This window comes from Nycticebus coucang, chromosome 9, assembly GCF_027406575.1.
Source record: "Nycticebus coucang isolate mNycCou1 chromosome 9, mNycCou1.pri, whole genome shotgun sequence".
NCBI classification, from domain to species: Eukaryota; Metazoa; Chordata; class Mammalia; order Primates; family Lorisidae; genus Nycticebus; species Nycticebus coucang.
The window spans coordinates 113,913,437-113,935,312 of record NC_069788.1 but is presented as its reverse complement, the minus strand read 5'-3'; the positions used below and the strand labels follow the sequence as shown (position 1 = coordinate 113,935,312).

General features: G+C 41.3%; 1 protein-coding gene across 17 annotated transcripts in view; it reads left to right on the top strand.

Moving 5' to 3' along the window:
• The window catches only part of SIPA1L1 (signal induced proliferation associated 1 like 1), a 434,009-nt gene that overhangs the window by 389,119 nt on the left and 23,014 nt on the right, over nucleotides 1-21,876 (top strand). For 14 of the 17 annotated variants that reach the window (XM_053601212.1, XM_053601207.1, XM_053601214.1 and 11 more), the window contains 5 exons: nucleotides 203-349; nucleotides 7,028-7,152; nucleotides 9,381-9,443; nucleotides 9,881-9,999; nucleotides 15,449-15,891. In XM_053601212.1, the coding sequence (XP_053457187.1) occupies nucleotides 203-349; nucleotides 7,028-7,152; nucleotides 9,381-9,443; nucleotides 9,881-9,999; nucleotides 15,449-15,891 (897 nt within the window). The remainder of the gene's footprint in view (nucleotides 1-202; nucleotides 350-7,027; nucleotides 7,153-9,380; nucleotides 9,444-9,880; nucleotides 10,000-15,448; nucleotides 15,892-21,876) is intronic. The other 3 variants (XM_053601221.1, XM_053601220.1, XM_053601222.1) reach the window with 1 other exon arrangement.

Sequence of the window (21,876 nt, the reverse complement as noted above, 5' to 3'; positions counted from 1 at the left end):
CCTTTAAGGCAATTTTCCAGCTGTTCCTCCTAAGCAGTAGTTTTATGGGGAGATTTCTTTTGTAAGCGTCCAGCTGGCTTCATTTTCACCGTCTCCATGAAGTTGCTGCCTCTGTCACATTTATATGATACTATCCATCACGCATCACCTTGGGATTTTTCCTTCTAATTATTGACTTCTTGTTTTTTGTTTGCACATGCAGGCTGTCTCCTGGTTCGGACATCTATGTGACAGTCTCATCCATGGCTCTAGCAAGATCCCAGTGTCGTAACTCCCCCAGCAATCTGTCATCATCCAGTGAGACTGGCTCTGGAGGGGGTACTTACAGGCAGAAGTCCATGCCCGAAGGGTAGGTACACGTTTGTCCCATTGAACCTGGTCACTGTTGACTCTGTTATCTTTGATCTACACTCAGACATGTAAGATGATTTCCATTCAGCCAGCTGCAATCAGTTTCCAGTCAGGGAGAAATGCAGATAATATTCCATATAGAAAAATGTTTTAATAGTTGCTTCAAACTACTGCTGAGGAAGTTCACCATGCTCTGATTTTTGATAAACTCAGTGGCGGAGAAATCAAATTACATTGGTTTGTCCATCATACATTGTTCAGTTTCACAGTTCAAATTTTGTCACTTCTTAATATTTCTTCCAAAGTGAACTTAGCAGAATTCTGCTTGCACTGGAGTTCATATGCCATTAACATAGGAGAAATGAGGGCGGCACCTGTGGCTCAGTCGGTAAGGCGCCAGCCCCACATACTGAGGGTGGCAGGTTCCCGGCTGAACTGCAACCAAAAAATAGCTGAGTGTTGTGGCGGGCACCTGTAGTCCCAGCTATTCGGGAGGCTGAGGCAAGAGAATGGCTTAAGCCCAGGAGTTGGAGGTTGCTGTGAGCTGTGTGATGCCATAGCACTCTACCGAGGGCCATAAAGTGAGACTCTGTCTCTACAAAAAAAAAAAAAAAACAGGGGAAATGATAATTACATCTAAAGCTTTAAAGTTATTTGTCTCAGACTTTAAATAAGTCTTTTGTGGGTTTTTTAAAAAATCTTTCATGAAACACTGCTCAAAAGTTTCTATTTGCTTCTGGAAAGACAAAAAAAAAGCTAAATGTACATGATTTTACAACCCACTAAAAGGAGAAAAAAATGCAATGTCTGAAGCTGGGAAGTAATTAGCAGTAAAACATTACATGGCACATACATTACCTTTGCCCAGAGGAAGAATAAAATAACATCAAAGTTTCCCTGCTATGAGTTCTCTCTCCCAGGAACTTGAACCATTTGAAACTCAAGTGGGAAAGGTTTATAAAAACTGATATTTCTATTCTCCATTTCCCCCAAATAAATATATATATATACGTATACATATATACATATATATACGTATGTGTGTGTGTATTTTTTTTTTTTTTTGAGACACAGTCTCAACTATGTCACCCTCAGTAGAGTGCTGTGGTGTCACAGCTCACAGCAACCTCAAACTCTTGGGCGAAAGTGATTCTCTTGCCTCAGCATCCCAAGTAGCTGGGACTACAGGTGCCCGCCACAACACCCGGCTATTTTTTGTTGCAGTTGTCATTGTTGTTTAGCTCACCCAGGCTGGGTTCAAACCCGCCAACCACTGTGCATGTGACTGGTGCCATAACCACTGTGCTATGGGTGCCGAGCCCCCAAATACATTTTTAACGAATGAACACAGGACTTGTTTACTTTCTTGATATTTCACCATGTCACAAAATCAGCATGCTTACTAATAATGCCCTTATAATGGGTATTTTTTATTTTCAGCTTTAGTATAGTTTGTTGTTGTAGATAATAAAGCCATAAGAAAATATGCTTTCCCCATCCTGCTGCCTCCCCCAGGACTCTCTGGGCAGTGTAGGACCCAAGGGAAAGCTTCCCTTCTGCCTTCTGAAGGGTGACTGAAAATGAACTGACAATAAACAGATTACTAGAAGGAAAGGCACACAGATTTGTTCTATATGTGCAGCATGAGGGAATTTCAGAATGATTACCCAGTAACCCAATGGAATAGAGATGCTTATGTACCCTACTTCATAGGAAAAGGGGAGATGGGCGGGAACGCAGTAAGTAATTTTCTGTGAGAATGAATGAGCCCACGGAACAGTGGCCTGGGACAGAGTTCCTCTGAGCTCTGGGGCTGGTGGAGGGAAAGTGAAAGCAGAATTCCAGGCACTCTCTCTAAGCTGCCCTGAGAAGAGCAGAAGGAGAGTCTGTGCTCTGTGGTGATTCCCGTCTCTCCTCTTCTCAGGTGCTCAGTCTTTACTGGTTATTTGATGAAATTCCTAGGGAGGGGTCTTAAGCCTTATGCATTTTTTAATGAAGCTTTCTTAGACACAGAAATTGCACCGTCCCTCCTGGCGCCTTGGTGCTTTAGGAAAGAGGAAAAGGGAGACGGGGAGTCGAGGAGGTTCGGGAGCCCTTGAGGCTCATCTTCAGTGTTTTGGGTCAACAGTAGCCTGTCTAAAATGCACATTTCTTATTTTAATTTCTAAAGTGGCAATTAGAAAATAACAATTTAGAGCGGCACCCGTAGCTCAGTGAACAAGATGCTAGCCACATAGACCAAGGGTGGCGGGTTCAAACCAGTTCAAACAACGACAACTACAAAAAAGAAAACAGTCAGGGGTTGTGGCGGGGACCTGGAGTCCCAGCTACTTGGGATGCTGAGGCAAGAGAATCACTTAAGCCCAGGAGTTGGAGGTTGCTGTGAGCTATGACACCACACAGCACTCTACCCAGGGTGACAGCTTGAGACTGTCTCAAAAGACAAAAAAGGAAAAGAAAAGAACAATTTAGTTCTCATGCTTAAGTCTCTGCAAAAGGCTTATGAATTTCATGTCATTAGACCATACCACAGCCCAACTAATTATTTTATGAATTAATTAGTAGATTTTGAATGGCCTGGTTTGACCTCAAAAGTAAGAAAGAATTCACTGCAACTTCAGTTATTAACATAGCAATAAAATATAAATTTGCTTTTTAAAAAGCACATTGTTTTCTTCTGTCTGTGGCATACTTTATTTAGTTTTTATTTATTTTATTTATTTATTTATTTATTTTGAGACATAGTCTCAAGCTGTTGCCCAGGCTATAGTGCTATTGCATCAGCCTAGCTCATGGCAACCTCAAGCAGTCCTCCTGCCTCAGCCTTCCGAGTAGCCAGGACTATAGGGGCCCACCTCAACACCCAGTGAATTTTTCTATTTTTAGCAGAAATGGGGCTTTCCTCTTGCTCAGGCTGGTCTTCAGCCTCTGAGCTCGCATGATCCTCTAACCTAGGCTTCCCAGAGTGGTAGGATTACAGGTCTGAGCCACTGTATCTGGCCTATCGTATACTAGAAAATTAAGTTGAAACATTAATGTGTTAGTGAATATTATAAACATGATTCCAGTGACTCTGCTGCCCAGTTTTTGTTAATGAGATTTTAGTTACTTATCGTGGTATTTACTAACGAAACCTACCACGGTGGTACTGAAGGTTCACCCCGTTATCTGTGAGGTTCCTCAGGCTATTCACTGCACTGTGCATCTTCTTTTTCACCTGGCATGACCTTTTACGAGAAGATGATGATATAGTGTTTTTCCTCTAGCTCCCAGGACGTTTCTGTTTATATCCGTGATGCAAGAGACGGTGTTGTTCTATGTTGCTCATGACCAGGTTTGATCCTCAAGAGACCCTTACCAAGGGAAAAATACTTATCTCTACGACTTATCCTAGTAAAATCAGGTATGTTCAAGTAGACAGCGAAACTGCAGTGTATTTAGTCTACTGCAAAGTTATTAATGTTGAACTTTAAAAAGCTCAGCCGGGCACGGTGGCTCACGCCTGCCACCGGGGAGGCCCAGGCAGGAGGATCCCTTGAAGGAGTTCGAGACCAGCCTGAGCAAGAGCGAGACCCCCATCTGTACTAAAAATAGAAAAATTAGCCAAGCATAGTAGCAGGCATCTGTAGTCCCAGCTACTCAGAAAGCAAGACGATCGCTTGAGCCCAATAATTTGAGGTTTCTGTGAGCTAGGCTGATGAGACAGCACGATAGCCTGGGCAACAGAGTTAGACTCTATCTCAAAAAAAAATTTTTTTTTTAAAAGAAAGAAAACAAAACTAAAAGCTTTAAAAAGCTCAAGAGTGTAACTTCATGGCTAGATCCGTTCTCACTGTCTGTCCATAAATACAAAATGCTGCTGTGGTGTCCTCAGCTGACTCAGCATCTGTATCCATCTAAGTAACATGTGCCTGCCTACTGCCCCGTGTGAGGACATCGAGACCGTCCAAATTACTTGGGAGGTGAAATCTAACAGTGATTAATAATATCTGCTCTACTTGACGTGAGGGGAGGGGCACCGGTACAAGTTTAGGATGGGAATGAGAGGTAGTTAAAAAGCAACGCTGTTTAGGGATGGTGCCTGTGGCTCAAAGGAGTAGGGCGCCAGCCCCATATGCCGGAGGTGGCGGGTTTTGGCCCCGGCCAAAAACTGCAAAAAAAAAAAAGCAGCACTGTTTAAAAGATATAAAATGCATTCTGCCCTTCTTGGAAATTTACATAAAATGCGTTCTACACTTCTTGGAAATTTATTTTTGAGCGACACACTTTGAGGAATACTGACAAGGTAGGGCCTGTCCAAAGGGAGGGGGAGTTAGTATATACGAGAAACGAAATTAAAAGTTCACTGGGTGAAAATGATTTTCAAGGCAGAATTTAAAGGAGTTTGGAGACCTGACAGGTGTGTGAGAAACGTGACTGAGGAGGGACAAGCTGTCGGTGAAGACTGCTGAGGTGAGGCGGCTTCCTCCCGGACTCCTGGCTGAGGGGTCCAGCTTGTCTGCCAGGGCAGCTGAGACCAGTGAGGGGAAGTTAGAAGATTCCTGCTCGTTGTCAGGAGGATATTTCACAGCTGCCAGCCTACCTTTGAAAGGAATGGGCTACCTGAGGAAGCCGAGTCCTGGTCACTGAATGTGTCAGTCAAATGGTTGATTAAAAACTTCAAATCTGACCATGACTCTTAAACTGTTAAGTGCTTCTTCAAAACAAAGGCACAATTAAGCTCTTCAAAAAGAGACATCATGTAAAATTTAGAACAGGTTTTATCTGAGTTCCTCAAGGACTCCATCTTTATATCCTGATATACAAACACGTAATAAATTGGGAGTGGGGGAGTTAGTATATACGAGAAACGAAATTAAAAGTTCACTGGGTGAAAATGATTTTCAAGGCAGAATTTAAAGACAGTCTTACCTTATTGTTTATTTAAAACCATATAGTCAGAGAAGTATTTAAATTCAGAAGTTTAAAAAGTTTTATTTTTCACTGCTACAAAAAAAAGGTATAAGTTAGCTGGCCATGGTAGCATATGCCTGTCCCAGCTGTACAGGGGGCTGAGGAAAGAGTGATGTTTGGGGCCAGAAGTTGGGATTCCAGTGTGGGCAACATAGCAAGACCCTAACTCTAAAAATAAAAAATTGGCCAGGCATGGTAATGCACGCCTGTAGAGCTGGCTACTCGGGAGGCTGAGGCAGGAAAATTATTTGAGCCCAGGAGTTTAAGGCTGCAGTGAGCTGTGACTGGGCCAGTACACTCCAGCATGAACAGCAGAGTACGATTCTGTGTCAAAAAATAGAAAATAAATATTGTGCCCAGGAATGGTGGTTCATGCCTATCCTCGAGCAACTTGGGAAGCTAAGATGGGAGGATCATTTGAGACCAGAAATTCGAGACCAGCCTGGGCAACATATTAAGACCCTGTCACTACAAAAAATAAAAAAATATCAGCCGGACATGGTGGCAAATGCTTGTAGTCCCAGCTGCTGGGCAGGATTAGCAAGAGGATCTCTTGGGGTAGGGTCACATCACTGCTTTCCATCCTGGGTCTCAGAGTGAGATTCTGTTTCTGGAAAAAAAAAAAAAACAATAATAATGATGAAATAAATATTTTTGTGTAACCTTCTCTACTTTGCAAATGCTTTATGTAGGTCTTTGGATCCATGTAATGGAATTGCCGATTCACACATAAAGGAGTCGACACTAAAATGTGGTGTCTTCGTTCCATCATGCAGGGTGGTGGAGTTGGGACCTGGCCCCACGTCTGTCTGTTCCTTCCCTCCTGCCTGTCCAGCCCATGCATTTGCCGGTCTGCAGAAGTATGACAGCCATCACGGGCAGTGGCTGTTCAGGCCAACCACTGTTCAGCCTTTGACTGTGTGGATTATTCAGAAGTTCACTAGTAACCACACCTAAATTAATAGAGTTCCACATGAATGTGTGAATTCTGTACTTTACTCGGCTGACGTTGCTAATCAAGGCATAGGCCTTAATTGAGCATTTATTATTAGTTTACAAAAGAAAAAATAAAACTGGCTCACTGAATAGCTAAATCTTCCTTTCAGAAACAGACATTTGCCTTTATTTATACCAGTTTACCAAATTGCCTTTCCAAAGGCAATTTGAAATTTATTTATTTTGAAAATCTTTTCCTACTTAATATTAATACAAATCATATAATCTTTGTCTTTCAGACTACAGAGCAAGTGCTCAGAAAATACTTATACCAAGAATGAGTGACTTAGTGATTTAGTAAATTACTAAGTTAAGAGGAACAAACCCCAAAATGTAACATTTGGAAGACGTGCATGGCACGTTTTAATTGCGATTTTTTCCCCCCCTTTGGCAATGAATAACAGCCTGAGCTTGGCTCTACCAGGGCTAGAAGATTTGGTTTCCTCTTCATAGGTTAGGTTAGCTCAGTCCTAAGGGCTCTTGCCCTTGTTAACAGTTTATACACACAGCGTACTTACCCTTCTGAGCAGCGTGGTGTGTATTGCCCATATTGTACACATTTCTACCCCCACATGAACACTCCCCATGATGAGCATACAAGTACAGGCGTGTAAGCAAAAACCAGTCATACCTGTCAATTAGAATTCAGTTCATTACACCTAGGACTACCTTCCTCTTGTGGGTGAGGTTCCTGATGCTGTCTTTGTCTTTGGGGAAATTACCACAGGTTTGGAGTGAGCCGTAGGTCCCCAGCCTCGCTTGACAGGCAGAGCACCCAGGCAGACATCAGTGGCAGTGGAAAATCCACACCAAGCTGGCAAAGAAGTGAGGATAGCATTGCCGATCAGATGGGTAAGTAAGTAATTTCTACAAAAACAAACTGCTTTTACATCAAAGTGCGTTCGGCCACCTTTTAATGATGTTATCAGAGCATTCTGTTATGAGAACAGCCCTAGTTAACCACTATGACTTGAGTCTCTGTTAGATCACGGATAAGGGAATCCAAGAGAAAGGCCTAAGAAAAGTCAAGGAATTCTCAGTGACCCCAAGTTTAAAACTCAAAAGGACATGGGACTTATTTTCAGCACCAAGATTAAGAGCACCTTCCCCCTCCCCTTGTTTATTTGTTTTTAACCTAGCATAAGTGGCATGAGAGAGTCCTTGTTATTCTTCATATTGAATGAAAAATACATGTACATACAGAGTAGGAAAGAGATACAATTATGGCTCAGTCACATCTCTAGCATGGTTAGAATTCCTATCCTCCCTGGTGTGCTTTTTTAAAAATTCTTTTCACTCTGGTATTAAGCTGTCAGCCCAGCAAGTGTCTTAGCTGTGTAAAACGGCAGGACGGGATGCATTGGGGAGCTCTCATTTGGATTTCTGGAGCATGACTCTCTCTCTGTATATATGCTATTGTTCCATGACCCCATAACACCAGTGGATTACAATAAAGTTTTGTCATGAACCAAGATTAAGTTTTAGCACAGTTGCATCAGGGATTAGGAATCAATACAGTTGCATCAGGGATTCAAACCTAGACTGTTAGGGCATTCTCCTTCTTTATTTATCTTTAATAAATAGCATTACCCTCTATGTGGGCTAAAAAGATAAATTTTAGGGCTGAAAAGGATAAACTTTTAAGGCAAAGACCTTTTTATCCTCTCTGCAAATCCACTGTTTTGTCTTGTTTTAATGACTGTGCCCGAGTAAATGAACTAGCCATGAACACAGAAGGGAGTGGAGACGTATTGAGTTAAAAGTTAAGGAAGACAAATGCAGTTCTCAGGTTCTGAAGATTTGCTTTGCTCCAGTAACCACGGTGAGAAGGGCCTTGTTATTGAAGCCATCTGTCATTCCCCGCTCCTGTGCCACCACCCCCAACACAGAAAACCTGAGCATATTCTGATCTGCTTTTCTGCTCCTGACAGAATGTTTCTAATCCCGTATGTGTTGGTACTGTTGAGATGGTAACGACACATGTAAAAAGGATCCCTTCTTCAGCAAGACTTAGTGACTTTTTTTTGGCCCATAGCACAGGCTTTGAAGAAGGCTGCAGCAAGCCCTCTTACAGCACACTGCTTCCCAGTTGTGGGAAGTCATGAGGAATGAGCAGGGATCCTGGGACTGGGATGAAAATTATAAGGTTCTTCCTGGACCCATATTCATTCTCTCACACAAACCTCCTCCAGGCCTTTTTCTTTTTTCTTTCTTGCATCCTCTTTAGCGTAGTGGCATCCCGCTCTTAATAGGTAAGACTTCACAGTGAATATGGATGAATCTTCTTAACACATTCGTTCTTAGTAAGGTAATCCTTTTTTTTTTTTAATTACCCCTAGAGCCTGCAAAGCATTTTTTACCATAGTATGGAAAATCCAAGTGGTGGCTTTATCCAAGGCTTCAAATAAAATCGTGAAATAATTTCTTTTTTATCATTTTTGATATCCCAGCATTGCAAGAGAATAACCCAGCCTTTCTTTTTTTTTCTTTTTTTTTTCCGTTGCAGACGAAATGAATGGTTTATTAAGGGATGGCTGGTGCTTGCTCAGGCACAGCAGCCCACCCAGCCGTTCTTAACTGGCACATCAGATGGAATCAGAAGGCTTAGTTGGTATAAGCCATTCTAGGGAGAATTCAAGAAAAATATTTTCTGTGTTTACTTGATACCCACATGTGAACATATAAAGGACTGGCCTTTCTACACTCAGTTTACAGGAACAACATACTCGGATTAAAGTTTGTTAGGCAGGCCCACCTGTCTTTTGTTCATCAGCATGTTGTCAGCTGGTACCCTGCTGATGGTAGAGACAGATCTTCAGCTTGCCGAGCTGGCTCTCTTATCTCCCTGGGCCTTTCTGCCTCTCTGCTTTTGGAAATGGTTGAGAGTCAGAGTCAAAGAATATGTTGTCTAGTCCTCTACACATTAGGAAGTGCAGAATTCTTGCTGTTAGCCATGCTTGTGTTAAAGAGGATCCTTTATCTCTCATTTTGGAACCCCATCTTGAACGCCGACTTGGAGTTCAAAAGGAAGCAATTGTTTTAGTAAACTAGTTGCTGTGTGTCTTTTCTGTTGTGCTCAGCTTACAGTTATAGAGGACCTCAGGATTTCAATTCTTTTGTCCTCGAGCAGCATGAATATACAGGTAAAATATTTCCAAAGTGTCATGGTAAGTAACACGTGATTGCATCTGTGCCCGTCTAGGTAATGTAGACCGAGCTAGGTTAGCCACACTTTGCAGTGAATGAACTTCATAAATTTAACCCATATAACCTTAACTTTTCCCCCAAACCAAAAGTTGATTCTGAACTTTGCTGTATTGATCATGGCCTTTGGTTTGGTGGTACTTGGCTGTGCTAATGTGTATGACATGACACGTTGTCACCAGCTGCAAGCTTTATCCATCAGCCACCTAGTTTCTGACCTGCTCTCTATCATGTAGACTCTTAACAAGCTTAATGCTGAAATGCAGAGTTTGCTGGTCAGTGAATTGAAAGATGCAATGGCAAGCCATCTTCATTTGTCACTATGTGCTTATACCAGTTTAGTGCCTGCACCATAATGTCCTCTGCTGTATTCCAGAGCCAACATGCCATCTCCCAGCAGTATCAAAGGTACTGCCAGCTTTCCGAGAGAGCCCCAGTGGGAGATTAATGCGGCAGGATCCAGTGGTTCATTTGTCTCCAAACAAACAGGGGCATGTAAGTTAAACTTATAAAAATACTAGATTTCCTAGCAATGTACCTTCCTTGCAATATGAAAATCTTCTCTCCTCTCCTCTGCATGGTCAAAGAGGAAGCCATCCTGGCAATGTTGGCGTTTGCTGCCATAGCCTTGTAATTTCTGCTACCAGGGCCCTGGGATCGCTTTGAGATAAATTGTAATAATTCCTCTTTGGTATGCCCCTGCCACCCTCATAGATCTTACAGATCATTTAATTCAATCACTAACAATCCCAAAATGTTAGGAACAGAAATGTGCTAGAAATAAATTTATATTTGCTTACACAATTGCAAGCATGAGATATGGTTGGAGAACAAGTTCAAAGGACAGACAGACAACTTCCTATATACCTCCTACTGCCTCTTTTCTCTTGCATAGCTACACACATTTTACCCTTTTATCATAGTAATAAACAGTTCACGGTCACTTACAGCTAGAAATAGGAACACCAGGTTATCATTCTCCATCCCCCCTTTTACAATGCTGTTGATTTCCTGGGCCTGTTCACCAGCTTGTGTATCCCTGTCATTCTTTTGGGTGAGGAAATACGGTATTTCATGTTTACTAACTTATAAGATGTTCACAGAACTTTTAATGAGAACTCATGTAAGTTTTGCCCTAGAGAAATGAACATTGAAGTTAAAAAAATGAGAGTGAGCACATCCTACACTTGGTGGAGAGATTTACTAAGGTGGAGAGATTTACTAAGGAAATGTGATATTGTCACAGTTGAACTTGTAAATAATAGATTACACCAACAGACCTGTGAATTTCCTCTCCTTCATGAATACAATTTTTATATTGATCACATGGTAAAATAATACTTTAGACCGATGAAGTTAAATAAAAATTAATTTCACTAGGTTTTTTTGTTTTTTTAATAACAATACCAATGTTTAAGATAAGGACTAGAAACAAAAACCTCATAAAGAATGAACAAATATAAATACATTTGGAAAAGAAATCAGAGAACTACTGCATCGAAATATTAAACAATAATAATAATGCAAAGAAAGTAACATTCACATTGTCAAATAAGAGTATGTCTATTATAGAATGCTTTGACTTTGAGATTCAGTATGGAGTCATCAGTTAACGTCTTCTTATTTTTTTTAAGTCTCAAAAAATGGACAACTAATATTTATAAATAAAAGCAAAAGATAATTTTAAAAAACAGATCATGCCAAATCATACAGACAATAGAAAAAGAAGAAATACTTCCAAATCAGTTTGTTTTTGAGACAGAGTCTCACTTTGTCACCTTGTAGAGTGCCATGGCATCATAGCTCCAGCGACCTCGAACTCTTGGGCTCAAGTGATCCTCTTGCCTCAGTTTTTCTATTTTTAGTAGAGACCAGAGTCTCACTCTTGCTCAGGCTGGTCTCAAACTCGTGAGCTCAAGCAATCCACCTTCCTAGGCCTGCCAGAGTGTTAAGATTACAGGTGTGAGCCACCGCACCGAGCCCTGGGTTTTTTTTAAACTTCTTAAAATTTAACTACCAGAAAACTTGAAATTATATATATATGTGGTATATATTATGTTTGTATAGAAATCTGTTACCTACTCTATATTCTAAATATTCTCAATTCAAACCAGCCACATTAAAAGAACTGAATAGCTACACATGGCTAAGGCCCCTAGATTCTACAGTACAGACCCAGAGCTAAAGAAGGTTTGCCTTATCAAAAATAAATGGAGGCGTAATAATACCACTTTATACATTGTTACTAAGAAAAAGTAGAGCAGTGGTTTTCTTTTTTATTAATTTATTTATTTTTATTGTTAAATCATAGCCGTGTACATTAGTGCAATCAAGGGGTACAATGTGCTGGTTTCATATACAATCTGAAATATTCTCATCAAACTGTTCAACGTAGCCTTCATGGCATTTCTTAGTTATTGTATGTAGGCATTTGTATTCTGCATTTAGTAAGTTTCCCCTGTAATTATTCTAAGATACACTGTAGGTGTGGCCCCACCCATTAACCTCCCCCCTCTCTTCCACTTCCTTGGCCCTTTCGCCATAGTCTTATGCTATAGTTGGGTTATAGCCTTCATGTGAAAGCTATAATTTAGCTTCATAGTAGAGCTGAGTACATTGGATACTTTTTCTTCCATTCCTGAAATACTTTGCTAAGAAGAATATGTTCCAGCTCCATCCATGTAAACATGAAAGAGGTAAAGTCTCCCGTCCTTCTTTAAGGCTGCATAACATTCCATGGTATACATGTACCACAATTTGCTAGTCCATTTGTGGGTCGATGGGCACTTGGGCTTCTTCCATGACTTAGCAATTATGAATTGGGCTGCAACCAAAAATCACAATATAACAAAGACATCTGTACCAGAATGTTTATTAGAGCAGTGTTTTTCAACCTTTTTTATCTCACAGCACACTTGAAACTGTAGGGTGGCTCATGCATGTAATCCTAACATTTTGGGAGGCATAGGTGGGTGGATTACTTGAGCTCAGCTGGGGCGAGAGTGAGACTGGTCTTTAATAAAAATAAAAAAAAGAACTAGTGGGGTATGGTGGCTGTAGTCCCAGCTACTCGGGAGGCTGTGGCAAGTGGATTGCTTGAACCCAACAGTTTGAGGTTGCTATAAGCTATGACCTCACAGCACTTTACCTAAGGCGACAAAGTAAGATTCTGTCTCAAAAAAAAAAAAAAAAAAAAAACCAAAACTTCTGCGACACACTTACATTATGTTGATCAAAAAAAAAAAAAAAAAAAAAGGATATATATATACTGTGTTGCTTTGATCTTCTTTTGAAAGAATTTATGTAATAGGCCGGGCATGGTGGCTCAGACCTGTAATCCCAGCACTCTGGAAGGCTGAGGAGGGTGGATCACTTGAGCTCTCAAGAGTTCAAGACCAGCTTGAGCAAGACCCCATCTGTAAAAAATAGCTGGGTGGTGGCAGGTGCCTATAGTTCCAGCTACTTGGAGGCTGAAGCAAGAGGATCGCTTGAGCCCAAGAGTTTGAGGTTGCTGTGAGCTATGACACCATGGCACTCTACCAGAGGCAAGAAAGTGAGACCCTGTCTCAAAGGGTCTCACTTAAGATTTTTTTTGTGGCATACTTAAGATTCTTTCATGGACACCAGTTGCAAATCACTGCTTTAGAGGATGCAGGAAATTCTCTTCACATCTACAATGGTTTGTTATGTTACCTGTGATCCACTGATTGTGTGTAACCTCTATAAAGTAACTGGGGTTGATTTTTTTTTCCCTAAGGGAGATGAAACTGGCATGTTTTGACCCAGCCCCTACCTCTGGCCAGTGAGGAGCAGACCCATCCTTTGTAGAAATACACCCACACATATATACAATCTCTTCTCTCTCCCTTTTTTTTAATCTCCAGCAAGTATCTAGACTTCCTGCTTCCCTCTCATTTAAAATATTACTTTCCTCATATATCTTTTAAAATCTTGTAACTTTGGTAACCTCTATAAAATGTTCTTTTTTTGAGACCAGGTCTCCCTATTCACCATCAGTAGAGTGCTGTAGCGTCACAGCTCACAGCAATCTCAAACTTTTGTGCTTAAGTGATTCTCTTGCCTCAGCCTCCAGAGTAGCTGGGACTACAGGTACCTGCCACAATGCCCGGCTATATAAAATGTTCTTTCTAAGCACATAAGCTACTGTGTAGAAAGAGTTCTGTACACATTTTTTACTTGAGATATTATTCACAACCCATAATATTCACTCATTTAAAGGGTACAATTTAGTGGGTTTTCACATATTCACCGAACTGTACAACCAGCACTACAATCTCATTCTAAAACTTCTCCATACCACTCCTATTTCCTATCCCCTCTACGAGACAACCACCAATGTGCTTTCTCTGTCTGGATTTGTCTTTTTCTGGAGATGTCTGATGAAGGAAGTTACACAGTGTGGCCTTTCCTGTCTGGCTGCTTTACTGACCATGTTTTTATGAGTCATCCATGTTAGCAGCATGAATCAGTACCTCATTCTTTTTCATGGCTGAATGGTGGTCCATTGTGTGGACATATCCTAGTCTTCTAATCCATTTATTAGTTGATGGACATTTGGGTTTTTTCCACTTTTCAGCTATTATGAATACTACTATAAATATTCATGTACAAGTTTTTGTGTGAATACGTGTGTTCATTTCTCTTGGGAATATACCAAGAGTTGTGTAGCAGTGTTTTTCCGCAGTGGTATTTCACTGTTTTGATTTGCATTTTGATTTTCATGGTTTTGATTTGTATTTCCCAAATGACTAAGGATACTGAACATCTTTCATGTGTCTGTTGGAAATGTATATGTCCTCTTTGGAGAATTTCAAATGTTTTTCCCTTTGGTTAATTGGATTATTTGAAACACAAGGGTTTTTTTTGTTTGTTTGTTTGTTTTGTTTTGTTTGTTTTTTTGAGACAGAGTCTCACTATGTCACCCTCGGTAGAGTGCTGTGGCATCACAGCTCACGGCAACCTCAAACTCTTGGGCTCAAGCAATTCTCTTGCCTCAGCCTCTCCAGTAGCTGGGACTTACAGGCGCCCAGCTAGTTTTAGAGATGAGGTCTTGCTTGTGCTCAGGCTGGTCTCGAACCTATGAGCTCAGGCAGTCCACCCGCCTCAGCCTCCCAAGTGCTGGGATTACAGGCATGAGCCACCGTGCCCAGCTGAAATGCACAAGTTTTTAATTGTTATGAAGACCAGTTTATTTTTGCTTTTGTTTCTTATGTTTTTTAGTGTCATATTTAAGAAACTATTGTGTAGCTTCAGTAGGTTTAAGTCATAGAGACTTACACCTGTTTTCTCCAAAGTTTTATGGCTTTAGCCCTTACGTTTAGATCTTTGATTCTTTCTGATTCATTTTTCTGTGTGGTAAGGATCCAGCTTCATTCTTTTTTGCATGTGTATATTCAGTTCTCTCAGCACCATTTTATTAGTAAGACTAATTTTTTTCCCATTGAATTACCTTGGCACTTCTGTACAGATTTTACCTCTAAGAAGGCTGTCTTCTAAATAAATGTTAATTGGGGAAGCAAAACAAGATCTCTAGGAGTCTCTCCTAAGCATATTCAGCCTTTATAGTTACCCTAAGCAAGTAAGCCTTTTAGAATCAAGCATGCTTTCTATTTATAAGATCTTTGGAAATGTCATTTCCTTTCTATTTTATAGTATTAAAGACTTAAATAACAGTCTAGATTTTGTTCCTGATTAAAATGATCTCAATACTGTTGACACTTTGGCCTCAGTCAAATAATGAACAATGGATTAAAAAAAAAAATTCCAGCATGTGTGCTGTAGGCTCCAGGTACTCCCTGCCTTACTTTGAATTGTCGTTGTTGGAATTTCAGTGCCTTGACCCTGTAACTAGACACAAGTCAGTGTCATTCCTGGTGTTCGGGAAGCAGAACCTGCCCTTGAGTAAACCCTGCCTCCCTTACAGTCTGACAGCCACTACTCGAGCCACTCCAGCAGCAATACCCTCTCTAGCAATGCCTCGAGCGCCCACAGTGACGAGAAATGGTACGACGGGGACCGCACGGAATCTGAGCTCAACAGCTACAACTATCTGCAGGGCACCTCTGCTGACAGTGGCATTGACACCACCTCCTACGGCCCCAGCCACGGCAGCACAGCCTCTCTGGGGGCCGCCACATCGTCACCTCGCTCAGGCCCAGGCAAGGAGAAAGTGGCACCCCTGTGGCATAGCTCCAGTGAAGTGATCTCCATGGCAGATCGGACTTTGGACGCGGAGAGCCATGGCATGGACCGGAAAGCAGAGTCCTCCCTGAGCTTGGATATCCACAGCAAGAGCCCAGCTGGCTCGAACCCTCTGACCAGGGAGAACAGCACATTCAGTATAAACGATGCTGCTTCTCACACAAGGTAACAGCCCTCCTGTGCACCTCCCTGCCGCCCAGCCCAGTCCCGAGTCCAGCTTCCTGGCCTCATCCCACTTGACTTTGCTCACTGTCGCAGAAGGAGAGGAGGTTTTCATGTAGTGGCAATTATATAGACCCCCAAAATATACACACGTTTTAAGAGATACTGTCCATGTATTACTTTTTAAAGTTGAAGGTCCCATTACTGGGTAAGCCCATCTGGACAATGCTACGCACATCCATGATTCATACACTTTTAGGGAATGATTGATTTTACTTCCAATAGCATCGCTTAAAATGTGTATACATTTTTTCAGCACCTCTAGTATTTATGTGTTGAATACCTTTTATTTACCAACAAAATATTTTAGACCTACAATCCTTATGTATTATTTTACACTGTGAAAAAAATGCAGATTTTTTTTGTAAACTTGTATTTGACCTTTTTTAAATTTCCTGTGTACCACAACTGAGCAAATTTAGTAATTTTATCTTTGAGCTAGTGATAAGAATATATACTAGGAGAACCTTATGAAGATAGTAAAAAAATCTTGAGGATATTTTTAAAAGAGAAGGGTCTTTCCCAAGATGAACCACATTATTTACAATGTTGAGCACATCCTTACACTGCCTCTCTGAGAACATCACTTCCCCCAATGTTTGTGTGGTAATTTTTTTTTCAGTAATTGGCTTCTGACAGTGATGTGCTGAAGGTGGAGTGTCCGATAGAAAAGTGTATCTAAAATTAGCCACAGCCCATCTACCTTTCACAATAGGAAAGTACACATTCCCCTGTATCCTTAGAGATCACTCCAATAAACAAAGTAAATACAATTTTTCATTTCCTCTTTTGGATTTTAGCATGAACCCCAAGTATGAAAAAAGATTCTTTATAGGGAGGGAACATTCTGTGGCTGTCTTCTTAGGCCTGTGAATCTTTATGGTGGTTTCTCCTTTTACTTCTCATTATTGTCAGTCACAGATCAACTTGTGTGATAGCATCTCACCTTGCTGTCTTTTGGGTCTTTGTTACTCTTATGCCCAAAAGAAAAATACTAGAGAGGCTTAATTTAGTTTTACTTCTCAAAGAGGAACCTAAGTGCCATAATCTGGCAGCACAGGACATCCTACATTTAATGTGGTTTCATGTGATCAGTGAAATACTCAGTTTTCTCTTAGCATCTATATTCTTGCTGATAAGATTATTGAGCTTCCCTTCTTTTAAAATTTCAGGCTCTGCGGTATGAAGCATGTCACAGTTTTGTTTCTGTTTACCACTACCACATCGCAGATGTGTTGTGATAGATCTGGAAACTCCATGGCCCCCAAGCAAAACTGAAATTGGGGAAATAGTATCAGTATTCTTGAGTACCAGGCATCCTGTTACTGTCCAACAATTCAGAAAATAGAATGTTTGGTTCACATGGTGTAAGAGATGTATTTAGAAAATCGGGACAGAAAGCTGGGCATCACATGTCATAATACTGTAGAATTAGATGACACAGAATTGTGACACTTGCTTACTCCTTTTGGGACATCCCCTTCTCAATACCTATAGACTGTGCATGGACTTAGAACATTTTTCAAATCAGAGTAGTTTCTCTGTGGTTTCTGGATTTTGTGTGACTTCTATTTGGTTTTCAGTTCTTCATTTCGAAAGGAGAATACCTTTTTTAAAGAATGGCATTTCATCTAAAGATGTATCTCTGGTCTAATTTGATGGCAGTAGAAAGTAGGTTATAGAGGTCTTGTCTCAAATGAGTAAGGTTGGAAAGGGCTGGGTCCCCGAAGCCAACGCACAAGACCTGTGGCTGTGCCGTTACCTGACAAATCCCAGGGATTTATTTACAAAGCTCCCCAAAAAGTAAGCACCTGGGTTTGCATTATCTGAATGTGCTGACTGGAGCTGCCTGAAGGCCTCAAAGGATTATATCAATTTTCTGCTTGAAACTGGCCATGCAGAAACATTGAAGTCATTGTTTAGAAATAACTCTTCTGTTGAAAGTCCAACTTCACAGAGGAGAGAAGAATGTAGCCTTTCAGGGAAGGTGGCAGGGCTTCCCACCCACTGATGGGATGAGTCACGTTTGCTTCCAGACTCTAGTAAATGGAGATGCTTCCAGACCTCTGTCTGTTCATCTTGGCAGAGAGAGTTGGATAATCAGAGCTTCAGCGGCCTGCCTTTTCTGGAGGAAAGGGGGATTTAGCCACCAAGTACACATTGCTGGAGAAACTAAAATCACAGCAAATTAGAGTGTTTGTGTCCTGAGAAGACAGGAACAGCAATTAATGTGGAGATCTCTTGACAGTGCATAAAAGAGCTTGTACCTGGGACTTGGTGACAGAATCTAAATTACAGTGATTAAGTTTCACTGCATCTTTCTGACTGGGCTCTGTTCCTACACCCTCTGTCCTCCAGTCTCCCTGTCAGTGTCTGTGCAGGGTTCTATGGCCCTCCCATCTGAACTGCATTAATGTAGGTCGGTAATTACACAGGGTTGTTGTATTTGAATGTGATTAAGAGGACCCATACACACTGATAACTTTCTACTATTAAAAAAGGTCTATTAATTGTTCTCGTGTTGCTCCCTGGAGAGAGAGAAGCTGAGAAGTTTAGGGAGAAGTTTAAACACTCTTTTTTTATAATAGCTATTTCACTTTCAGATCTTAACATGAACCACTCAAAGAAAATGATTTATGGTGAGCATAACAGAGGTGAAGATAGTTCTAATTTTAATACATTCTTACCAACTGGATTCATTTTTTTGTAGCATTCTGGCCTTAGCAGTAGGGAGTGCCCGTTGGTGTGGCAAATAAGGACCTCCTCAGTCAGTACAGAATGCTCTGTCCTGCTGACCAGTGTAGTGTTTCTGACGCTGGAGTCCAACTTCAGAACACGCATGATAAAGCTAAAAGCTACACTTCGTCCTTGCACAGGCTCATCTCTCCATAACATACTGTCCCGACTCACTTTGGTGTCCAGGCTTCCCTGCCCACTCTCGTCTGCCCGCCATTCCGCAGGTCTCAAACTTGCTTCCCTCAGGCCCTCGCAGTGCTCTGTCACCCATGTGATTATTTCACACTTTCACTGCCACCCAGCACAAGCGAGCTTCTCACCCAGTATGCTCCTCCTGAGCACCTTGGCCGAGCGCGTGCCACCACATTGTGATGGGTGCTCAGCACATTCTGATGAGCAAAAAGGAAAAAACTCTACTTTACCATTCCTGCTTGTTTCACCTGATGACTCAAGGCTGCTACTAATAAAACAGTTCAAGTCATCTAAGTCTTCAACTCCTGACTCTTGTAGACAACCACCACTGCATTTCAAAGGTTACCGTACAGATGCATCCCTATTTGTACAGAGCTGTAATGCTTCTGTGTGTAGGTGTGGATATAAGAATGTACATGAAGTCCTGGTACAGCATGAATTTTTAGTAAAGTCATTTCTATATAAAAGTCTTTAAAATCTGCAAAGTGTGACAAGGAAGAACTTTCTGACAGCTTATATGCAAATACCAGCCAGGATCTGGATGTATGTTAGCCAGTGTCTTGACATTCACTAGAGTTGCTGATTAAAGACCAGGAGAAATGCCTGCCCACAGCTGTCAGTACAGGTCAATTGCATGAATATACTTTTTCTGGTTGACCTCATAAATTAACCAGCCAGGCCAGAAAAGCTGTATGTTTCTTCAGAACAGAGAAAGAAGGGCTTTCTTAGGTATGGTTTCCTGGGCCATCTGCATGCATGTCAGAGCTGCTGTGTTTAAATCCTGTTCTCTGTACCCTCTTTGCCATCCTGTATATGTGAAAAAGATGCCTTCCTTCTTTGTTTGCAAATTATTCAGTTATCTGTAATGTTTTCCCCTCTAAATCTTTTAGGCCTGGAAATTTTAAGGTGAGAATATTATTTTTCTAAGTATTACAGAATAATTCAGAATTTGAAAGTTCAACCTCTAAAAAACTAAAATTTCTCTTAAAAGATGTGATTCGGCTCCATTTGCCTTAACTTCGTTGTTGGGTGTGGAACATTATAATTGGTAATTTTCATCTCGTGGTCCCGCACATAAGGAACATTCAAGACTGTGTTAAATTTTGCTTTTATATGATAGAACTCCAGGTAATCTTGTCTCAGCTGTCTTGCTCCATCTCTTCCAGGTTATGGGGGTGGGTGGTTATTTTATTTGAAACTGCAGTTAGTTTTAGAACCTCAGAGACTAAAAAATAGAACCACACTGTAGTTGAAATTTCAAGTGAACATTAAGAAAATGCATCCTCTGTCAAGCAGCGAATACTTGATGCAGAATTCACCAAGGAAACGTTTGTCATTACTTCATTCTGTGAGGCAACTAATCCACTCATCCAGGGGATGTGATAAGCCCAGATTCTCCAAATCCCGTAGTTACCAGAATTTCACTCTTCAGTAGGTCCTTGGTCTCGGAGATTCGAGGAATGAACCCACGGACCACAGATCAGCAGCAAGACAGGACTTTATTAGAAACAATTACAGAAGAAATAAAAGGCACCAGAGCTTCTGGCAGGGGAAAGAACTAACTGGGAGTCTCTACGTGGGCTCTTTATCTAGGGGTATTAGGTCTTGAGAATTACACATGGCCAGGACTTGGCAAATAGAAACACGTTTTCATCATTGATGAGTGTAATTGACAAACAAACGAATGCAGTCCCTCTGGGTCAGGGTGTTCCCTTCATGAACTTGCCCAAACCTAGGAAACGGGCCCCCTGTCCAGCCTTAAAAGGGGGAACCCTGTGTCACTGTTAAATCATAAGGCCAAAAGGAATTCAGAAAGTGTGGAGAGTCCGTTCTTTGTCATATTTAAAGCATCCTACCAGGATGGGAGTTCATGTAACTGCTTTATTAGTACACAAAAACAAAACGATCTCAAGAGGAGAGATTTCACAGTCTCACAGCCTTTGTGAGTAAGCAGCAGATTCTGTCCCTTTTAGGTAGTTTGTCCCATTCCTCCAGCTGCAGCTTAAATACACAACTAGGAGAGAATGAAAGTTTTTTTTTTTTTTTCTGAGCTGAGTCTTTTCTCAGCTGTGGTTAGCTGTACTCGCCTTAACCTAGCTGTTAGATATGGATCATGAACTATAAGATGTTTAACAAGTGAAAAGTAAGGAAAAAAAGTAATTTTGTTGCAGCCCTCCACCTGCAGGCAAGTTGAGAGAGAAACGAGAACAGACTCAGAGCCTGAGATCCAGGATCAAGTCTCAGGTCTACCATGGACTAACTATGTGGCCACTGGCCATCTGTACCATCTCACCCAGCTGTCCCTCAGCTGCAATCTAGGAGATGGCATATTGGCTCTCATACTGGAATACAGCAGAGGACATTATGGTGCTGGCACTCAATGGGTACAAGCACATGGTGACAACGAAGATGGCTTTGCCACTGCATCTTTTGGTTCACTGACCAGCCAACCCTGCATTTCAGCAGTAAGCTTATTAAGAGTCTGCACGATAGACAGCAGGTCAGAAAGTAAGCTGATGGATGGAGCTTATACAGTGGTTTCAGTGTGTCACGTAGCCAAGTACCACCAAATCAAAGGCTTGGTCCACATCATAGTGACTGTTTTTTATGTTTGTAGAGGATAAAAAAGGTTATGAAATGTATTGGAAACTGAGAATGTCCTTTTAAGACCCAAGGATTTCATCATTTCCTTTGTTAAGCTCTTCATCACCTACCTTAATGCAGTTACTTTTCCTTCATCAAGTGTATTGTTATGGGGCAAGATAAGGACCACCGACTCAAATTAGGAGTTCAAAAAGGAGTCTTTTATTAACCGCGGGGCTATCTCAGCAAAGTCTAAAACAGACTAAGTGAGAGAGCATTGAGGGGTCGGAAGTTGGGGTTGTTATAGTCTGAAAGTTGGCAGAGGGACAAAACAGGTGGGCTAAAAGTTGGCAAAAGAAGCAGAAAGTTGGCAAAAGCAAAAAGCAAGTGCGGGGTCACAATGACCCCTTTTACAGA